The sequence below is a fragment of the Gobio gobio genome (assembly GCF_949357685.1).
Source record: "Gobio gobio genome assembly, chromosome: 5".
NCBI classification, from domain to species: domain Eukaryota; kingdom Metazoa; phylum Chordata; class Actinopteri; order Cypriniformes; family Gobionidae; genus Gobio; species Gobio gobio.
In genome coordinates this window covers 6,854,615-6,864,394 of record NC_137101.1, presented here as the reverse complement: position 1 = coordinate 6,864,394, position 9,780 = coordinate 6,854,615, and the positions used below count along the sequence as shown (strand labels likewise).

At 38.6% G+C, this 9,780-nt stretch overlaps 1 protein-coding gene across 1 annotated transcript; it reads right to left on the bottom strand.

The window, feature by feature from the left end:
* Positions 1–756: 756 nt before the first annotated feature.
* Positions 757–8,802, bottom strand: tigarb (TP53 induced glycolysis regulatory phosphatase b; the record flags this gene model as incomplete). The annotated part of the gene is given in 7 exon segments (XM_079818324.1): positions 757–1,478; positions 1,877–1,987; positions 4,880–4,957; positions 5,051–5,172; positions 8,412–8,449; positions 8,718–8,773; positions 8,776–8,802. Coding segments are annotated over 7 exon segments (834 nt in total). The 3' UTR covers positions 757–1,076.
* Positions 8,803–9,780: the final 978 nt, after the last annotated feature.

Here is a 9,780-nt window from a genome sequence, read left to right as displayed (position 1 = left end):
TCTGATGGCTCTGAAAGGCCTCCATTGGCACAATACACTTTACACTCTCAAGACCCTTAAAAGGTACTAAAGACGTCGTTACAAAGTCCATCTCACTACAGTGGTTCTACAATAACTTTATGAAGTGACGAGAATAGTTTTTGAGCGCAAAAAAACCCTAAATAACGACTTATATAGTGATGACCGATTTCAAAACACAGCATCATGAAGATTCGAAGCGTTATGAATCAGTGAGTCGAATCATGATTTGGTTTGCGTGTCAAGCCGCCAAACTCGCGTGACTTTGGCGATTCAAACCGCTGAATCGACTCACTGATTCATAACACTTCGAAGCTTCATGATGCTGTGTTTTGAAATCGGTCATCACTGTATAAGTCGTTATTTAGGGTTTTTTTTGGGCACAAAAACAATTCTCGTCACTTCATAAAGTTATTGTAGAACCAGTGTAGTGAGATGGACTTTGTAACGACGTCTTTAGTACCTTTTATGGGTCTTGAGAGTGTAAAGTGCATTGTGCCAATGGAGGCCTTTCAGAGCCATCGGATTTCAACTAAAATATCTTAATTTGTGTTCCGAAGATGAACGGAGGTCTTATGGGTGTCGAACGACATGAGGGTTAGTAATTAATGACAGAATTTTCATTTTTGGGTGAACTAACCCTTTAAAGGTTAAGACATTTTCTCTGCACATAAATTACACAGTAAAGCCGCACAGTCAAGATTTGCCCACAAATGTAAAGAAAAATCGAACTTTCTTAGCTTTACATTTCTCTGAATATCTTTATTGCATAAACATGAATATACATGTCCAGTACGTGTGAATACTGCAGTGTTTTAAAGGCCAAAAATGCAGTAGTGTGCGTATAAAGTGCTTGTATAACGAACAACATCACAAAGACGTCTTATTGTTTGCGTTCAGTCAGCTGACAGGATGAATAAATCACTGCAGTTAAATAATTTACACAATAAAATCAATTACACAGACTCATATGTGCTTCAGTCGTCGAGTTTGTAAGGACCAATAAATAAATACACTGGCCATTTCACATAAACCAACCAGGCAGTCACATAACACTGTTAATCAGAGTTTTTGACATCATTCAGGTGGTCTTTTCTGTTGATGAAGACACACTGGATGTGGGCGGCCCGCGGGTCGCTTTCCTCTCTGCAGAGGGTGATGATGAACCTGCTGATGCCAGTGTTCGGGCACGGCGAGAACACCTGGTTCATCTTCAGGCCTGCAGGCAGACAGCACTTCAGGTCCTCCACTAGGTGGCGCACACACACGCGGATGAACGCCCCGTGACTAACGATCAGAGCGTGGATGGGTACATCGTGGACTCCATCACTGGCTAGTCCAGCAATCACAGGCTGTTCTGATGGTCCAGAGCTGGATGCAGAGCACTGGTCGGATGAGCAGTGTTCCTCTAACATGCGCTGATATAAGGATTTGAGGAACTTCTTGAAGCGTGTCTTTACCTGGATAAACACAGAAACAGTTTCATCTGATCGGTCAATGATTACTATACTCTTCGAAAAAATAATGTAAAAATTACTAAATATTTTATAGTTATGTATACTACAGTTTAAAAGTTGCAATTTACTGGAGTAATGATGCTGAAAATTCAGCTTTGCTCACAGGAATAAAATTACAATTTAAAATATAGAAAAAAGTTATTTTAGATTGTAATAATATTTCACAATATTACTTTATGTTTGATCAAATAAAAACGTTATTTTTCCTAACTTTTGTGTACTTCACAAAGTACTTTCACACAAAATTCAGTGTATAAGCTCCTTCGGATTTCCCTCTGGATTTAAATGGCATCATTTTTTTCATCATATCATCAATATTCAAGGCCTGCTTCATTTTCTACCTGTTCCAGTGTCTCTCCACCGGGCGGTGTGTAATCTCGGCAGGCCTGACCCGCTGCGTTCGCCATGTTCTTCAGATGTTCCTTCGGTCTTCCCTCCGCCACCCCGAAACCCTGTCCAATACATCACACGGTAACACTTTAGAATAATGGTCCATCATTTATAGGTAACTATGCAGGAAATAATGCAGGACTAATGAGTAGTACTACATTAACACTTCAGCTACTACTATTAACTAATATAGAAACAAGCTTAACTAATTTCAAATTTAGGAGATAGTACTTTGTTAAGTAACCAATACTTACTGAATGAGATTAGCCTCATTAATAACTATTAACTAACTGACAAATTATAAAGAACATTATAGTGTCTGAGACGTAATCAATCATCTTTTTTACTCTGAATAAATTCATAAAATGCATCACTAGTTACTCAAGGGTTACCTAGTCACTATGCAGGAACTACTAGTGATCTGGACCATGGTTTTTCACTTTAAAATAATGGTCAGGGGCCTCATTTATAAAACTTTGCATAGGATTTGCGTCAGAAGTGGCGTACGGATGAAGCATAGGACGTGCGTACGCACAAAAATATTCGGATTTATAAAACCGTGCGCACGCACATCCTACGCAGTTTTCCCTTAATAAATCACAATCAATTCTAAATGTAGCGCAGCTTTTGCGGCTCCATGTCACGCCCATAGTTGCCCATAAATAGTCCGTGAAACGCCCACAAGTTAATATTCATCGATTGCGAAATCATGGCAAATACAGAGAGGAAATCAAAAAAACGTAACTTCACTCAATGTAAAGTAGAAATTATCGTTGGCGAGGTGGAAAAGAGGAGAAAAATTTTTTTTGGAGGGCACAGTGTGGGCATTACTAATGCCAAAAAGGCACTTGAAGTGCAAAAGGTTGCAGACGCCGTAAATGCTGTAGCCTCACAACCTCGGACCTCTGAAAAAAAAAGAAATGGTCGGACATCAAAGTCGAGGCAAAAAAGCGTCTAGCGCTCCATCGCCAGAGTGTGTCTGCCACGGGTGGGGGAAAGGGGACACCAGAGCGGACCCCTCTTGATGAGAGACTGGCGGCAATTATTGGGGAATCCCTGTTAATCCCTATCCCTGTTATCTACGTGGAAATGGGAAATAGTTCAGTGCAAATGTAATTTCTTGCAGCTTTCTGAATGGTTGAGACATACGTCATATGTTATTTTATCGAAAATAAAACAAACTAAAGGCATTTGCATGAATACCATGATTCCGTAGCTGATGAAGAATTTTTTACTATGAAAACAACTTTCCCCAGTGGACAATTAATACATCTATCTATCTATTTATCTATATATCTCCCTAATTATCTATCTATCTGTCTATCTAATTGCATCTATATCTGCTCCGCCAGACGGACACATTGACGAGAATATCAGTTTTGTACATTATTTCGTTCTGTTTACCATATTATTTATGAGGATGAATTGCATAACATGCCAATATTGTTGCAGAACATATTTCACTTTTTTTTTTTTTTTGCATTTCTGTTGTAATTTCGTTTGATTTAGTTTGTTTTACACTGCAGATCGATCAAACGGGTGTTCGGGTAGGCTGTTAATTGTAATACTTGCTTTGTGAAGTCTTCAAGTTATTTATGAGAGGCAGTATTGCCATTTCTTTTACAAAAAGGTCTACAGTTTCACACACTTTCACGTGTTTCTTCCATCTGCCGACGGTGTCGCCATTTCTCATTTCACCCGTTTTTGTGCGTACGCCTGGGTCAGAGCTTGCGTGAAGGACCGCACATTTTCCCGTCAAGTTTGCTTTTTATAAATACCAATTATTGCGTAGAGAGCGGCGTACGCCTTCTTTTGTGCGTACGCAACGTTTATAAACGAGGCCCCAGGTCACTAGTAGTTCCTGCGTAGTGACTAGGTAACCCTTGAGTAACTAGTGATGCATTTTATGACCAGATTGAGAGTAAAAAAAATTCTCACATCTCAGACACATTCATGTTGTGATTAGTAATTAATTAGTAATCCTTTATAATTTGTCATAGTTACCTATTAGTTCTTAGTGATGCCAATCCCTTTCAGTAATTATTGATTACCTAATAAGGAACTATCTTAGTCTTAAATTTGATATTACTTACTGATTAGCTAAGCTTGTTTCTATATTAGTTAATAGTAGTAGCTGAAGTGTTAATGTAGTACTACTCATTAGTCCTGCATTACTTATTAATTACGGACCATTATTCTAAAGTTTTACCCATCACACACATGCATTTGAACCAACAAAGGCCAAATTTAAGAGATGCTACAGTCAAACCAAAAATTCTTCAGACACCAGAATGTCATTTTTTAGTAGTGGGTGCAGGACACTATAGTTCATTTACGTAAGTGAGGATAACAAAATAAAGTAAACTGGGACATATTATGCCCAAAAAATTCTTCATACAGTGACTACCAGTAAAATTGATACAAATTTGGGACCAGAATGATTCAGACACTTTGACCTGACCGTGTTTTGCCGAAGTGTTTTTTTTCTTTAATGGCTAATGCAACCTTTTACACCACAGACTGAACAAAATGAAGCATTGCTTGGTCATTGATTGACCTAAATTGGTATTATCTAATTTTGTACTTAAATTTAACCTCTGATTGGTTGATTGTGATCCATTACATACCTTTCTATCAAAGTTATCTGACATTATCATCAAGATGAATTTGTTCTGGCAGAGTTTAACTTGTGAGTTCTTGTCATATTTTATTACCATTTTCTAAACTATAGTGAACAAACTGTGATAATGTGAGAAATGTTGAAGGTGTCTGAATACATTTTGGTTTGACTGTATTTTGTTCTATATCTTTTTCATAATTTCTGATGTTAATCTTATCCTTAACATTATATAATCTATTTATACATTTAACACACATTCCAATGCAAGTTGTATTCTGTATATAACTGTCATGTGACATAAAAATCTCACATCTTGGCTGAGACAGACACTCACCCTCTCTCTGAGTAAAGGATCCAATATCATCTCACTCGCAGAAGAATGAAGGTTGTTTCCTAAAATGATTTCAGCTGTCTTGAGGAGAAGAAGTTGTTCACATAATGGATAAGTCACTAACTAAATATAACAGAGTTGCAGTCTCACACACACACACACACACACACACACCTGGACGGCTCTTTGCAGGTTACTGATGAAGACATTGGTGAAATGCAGATCTTTGAGGTACCGGCCAGCTGCCGCCGCCTGCTGATGTCCCGTGTCTGACAGTGGTGTGTCAATGCCCTGACCTACACATTTGAGAAAAAAAGCATTCATCCACACACCGAAAAGGTCAACAGCACATCTTAAGCAGGGATTTTCGCAAGGCGGTCCGTGGAAATGTTTCGAGAAAAACTAAATTATAGATTACAATATTAAAATCAAAAATAGATAAATAATACATAAGTAAATAATGTATCTAACTGTATAGTGCTATAACGAGCAGGGGAAAATTTAATAATTAACTTAAAGGGATAGTTCACCTTAAAGGGTTGTTTTAACCCAAAAATGAAAATTCTTTCATTAATTACTCACCCTCATGTCGTTCGACACCCGAAAGACCTCCGTTCATCTTCAGAACACAAATGAAGATATTTTAGTTGAAATCTGATGGCTCTGAAAGGCCTCCATTGGCACATCGTTACACTCTCAAGACCCATAAAAGGTACTAAAGACGTCGTAACAAAGTCCATCTCACTACAGTGGTTCTACAATAACTTTATGGAGTGACGAGAATAGTTTTTGTGCGCAAAAAAACCCTAAATAACGACTTATATAGGTGATGACGATTTCAAAACACAGAATCATGAAGCTTTGAAGCGTTCAGAATCAGTGAGTCGATTCAGCAGTTTGGATCGCCAAATTTCAGGAGTTTGGCGATTGGACACGCGATCCGAATCATGATTCGACTCACTGATTCATAACGCTTCGAAGCTTCATGAGGCCGTGTTTTGAAATCGGTCATCACTATATAAGTCGTTATTTAGGGTTTTTTTGCGCACAAAAACTATTCTCGTCACTTCATAAAGTTATTTTAGAACCACTGTAGTGAGATGGACTTTGTAACGATGTCTTTAGTACCTTTTAAGGGTCTTGAGAGTGTAAAGTACATTGTGCCAATGGAGGCCTTTCAGAGCCATCAGATTTCAACTAAAATATCTTCATTTGTGTTCTGAAGATGAACGGAGGTCTTACGGGTGTCGAACGACATGAGGGTAAGTAATTAATGACAGAATTTTCATTTTTGGGTGCACTAACCCTTTAAGTCATCATTTACTCACTCTGGTGTCTTTTTTGGACCACAAAATAATAAAAAAAAAATGTCTTGCTCGTGCTCGTATAATAGCAGTGAATAGCGACCATCATCAAGTTTTTACAAAAGATGCATAAGATCTCACAGAAAGATCTCATGTGACATGTGCTCACAAGTGGTCTGTGGGTATACTATAGGGTTTGGTGGGAAAAAACACACAAAATGTTATGCATTTAACGAAAATCCTGACCTTGGCCATTGGTCTTCTGTGCACGGCTATGTGAAGTGTGCGTTCGCGAAACTGCTATAGCGCTGCCGTTTGAACGAGTTAACAGATGTGAATGTGGTAACTTGTTGTTGAGACAAACACAGATATGTTCAACTCAGAAAATAAAGAACATTGATTGTATTTCATGTCTTGATTTCTTGTGCTTTTTCTGAGCGATAGAGTTTCATGAACGCGTGGAGTCGTGCAAGACCAACGGCTACGAAAAGGATTTTCATTAAAGGCACAATATGTACGATTTTTGGATAAAAATATCCAAAAACCACTAGATCAGTGTTATACATTTTGTTGACTTTTGTACTAACACTATCCCAGATGTTTCCATGAATGTTTAAATCCAGAGAAATAAGCAATTTTAACCAGAATGATCGCTTATCAATGACATCATACCCGCGTTACCCTCGATTTCCAGTTTAATTTTGTGGAAACCATGGAAACACCAAATATGCTTTAATATATGATGTGTTTTATTAGACAAGGGGAACAACTGTTTGGATACATTTATAGATGGAAAACTAATTACTGTAAATTGTTTCCATCATACAATGCTATCCAGAATATATTAATATGATATTGTAATATCGATCTAGCTTACTACAGTGTGCAACAAGTGTCTCATAGCAGCCGCGCAAGCCTGTAGTGCTCCAGTCAGAAATTGAAGCTTTCGGGCCTCGATCGCCCCCCGGTGGCCGGTCCCAGTATAGCTCCTAAACCCCGCCTCTCCATGTATTAGAATGGGCGCGAGACACACTAAACAATTTAATTACACTTCAAATAATTGTTTCCTAAAGATGGTTTCTGTCATTTTAGGCAGTTTTTATTACAATAATTTCATTTCAAGTGTTCGTTTTTTAAATAAGTTTAGTTTTAGTGAGTTATTTGATGCTATAAAAACGGGGGTGTGACGTCATGATTGACAGCTGAGATTGACGGCTTCTCTGAGTGAAGTTGTCACTGAGGCACTAACGGACTTTTTTCTGGATTTTTGGGAGGAGATTGGAGCTTTAGCTTTAATTTCTACACTTCCATAACTGTTTATTTCACACCAACATAATTCTTAGTTCTGCATCTGCGAGAGTGTGGGCGGGCTTTTGATAATCGCGCCTCTACTTCCTGTTCTCTACTGCGCAACTCCGGTCCCGAGATCGCTACTGCGCAGACTCGGTCCCAAGATGTCAGCGCCGTGAGCGGGCCTATGAAAGCTTCAACTTTGGTCAGCGGAAGTCAATGAAGTCGCGTCGTCCATATTTTTTTACGGTCTATGCAGCCGCGGAACAAACGCACAGAATAACATCATTTTCAACACACTCAAATGTATCTAATTTGATAAAATAGCGCTGCGTTACCCCATATATGCATGACCGGAAGAAGCGGAAGCACTTTTCCACCGGCTGTGAGGTGAAGACTACAACTCCCAAGATTCCGCGCTCAATCTCGGCCTTTGTTTTGAATAGGCGACCTCTAGGCGAATAACTACATAGTGTGCCTTTAAAAAAATAATACATTACATTTCGATTTATTTTTCCTCAAACCCTATCGTTCACCATCAAAACACTTGGAATATACGGCACGTGTTGCATGGGATCAGTCTGTAGTAGTTTTGCATCTTTCTTTAAAAGCGTGATCATCACTATTGACTTTCATGAGCGTGAGCGGGACATTTAAAAATATATATCCTTTAGTGGTCCTAAAAAAGAAAGAAAGAATGGCATTCTGCCTTAGAACAAGACCAGGGTGAGTAATGGCTTCGTTTACATTTTAGGCTGACTTACCCCTTTAAAAGAAAGCTATTTAGACTTTTTTTTTGTTAAAAAATTCACAATATAAATTGGGTCTTTATACAAGAAACTAAATAGATGAGAGTCCCTCGCACGACGATGATCATAAGTTAGCACCCTGTCTAAGTTAGAAGTAAGTTAAACAAATCATGCACGTGTGTATTTACTTACCTTGAAGCAATTTATCTCTGTTGTATTGTGTTTCCCCACTAGGAAACAGAGCACATAATAATAAATAAATGATAATAATAAAGAAGGGACAGTTCACATGCCATGTCACGTAGAGGTCAAAGTGATCAAATGCAGACAAAATAAGTCCGATTTCATAGCGTTGACTATATACAATATAAAGCATCCGTGGCAACATTTGGTGATGCGTTTATGAGCAGAACAGATGCAGATCATCATAATTTACCTACCGAATCATCAACATTCCTATGCATGTGAAACATACAGAATACACAAGGGCTCACTTACTGTCGAACGATCGTTAATGCAAATGTGAGCATAATACAGATTTGTAAGAGTAGATGAAATGTGTGACCGGCTCTTCCTGGTTCATGAGTCAAAGTGCTGCAGATAAATGACGTCACTCAAACGAGTGGAAGTCTGCCGCCCTCCTGTGGTGAATTGTGGGAAGTGTTATTGTTATTTTACTACGAGTTGCAAAATGTTGCTTTCTAAAATCGGCCCGTTTTTGTACAAATGTAATAAGATGTGTAAATTGTAACTTCTGTTTTGTTTTGTATACGACGGCAAAAAAGTATGGCGTTTCAAACCGCATTCAAATTCAAATCAGGATTTCAAATTAAAGACACAATATGCAAGATTTTTGGATTAAAATATCACAAAACATTAGAATAGTGTTGTATATTTTGTTGACTTGTGTACTTACATTATCCCAAAAGTTTCCAAGAATGTTTAAATCCGGAGAAATAAGCAATTTTAACCAGGCCACGGACCGTGTCCATGCGTCGCCTATCAATGACATCATACCGGCGTTACCCTCAATTTCCGGTTTTATTTTGTAGAAACCAGAGCCATAGAGAGTAGAAACCAAGACGCTTTAATATATTATGTTTTATTAGACGGGTAAGCAACTGTTTGGATACATTCATCAACAGAAAACTAATTGTTATATATATTGTTATATAGCTCAACGTAGTCTTATGCTGCGTCCCAGGCAGGTTTTTGAGCCCGGAAGTCACACCAAACTGCCTGAGCGCAAGGAACTGTAGCTAGATGTAAACAAAGCATGGCGGACCGCTCATTTACAATCATTTCTATGGCCAAAGGTGTTAATTACTCCTTGCTTATTTGAGGGAAACGGAGGAGAAAAAACGGCACATACAGCAAGAGAAGCTGTTACCTTTTATTTTACGTATCCTTTTTAGCATCCGTAGGGGCTGACATTGTTGTTTCGCGGGCTATGCGACGTCAGCGCGTGAAACTGGGAGTACACGGGTGGGAAGTCACGGGTTTGACTGCCGTTCCAGTGCATTTTCACGGGTAGAAGGTTGAAAAAACACGGGTTGCCTGG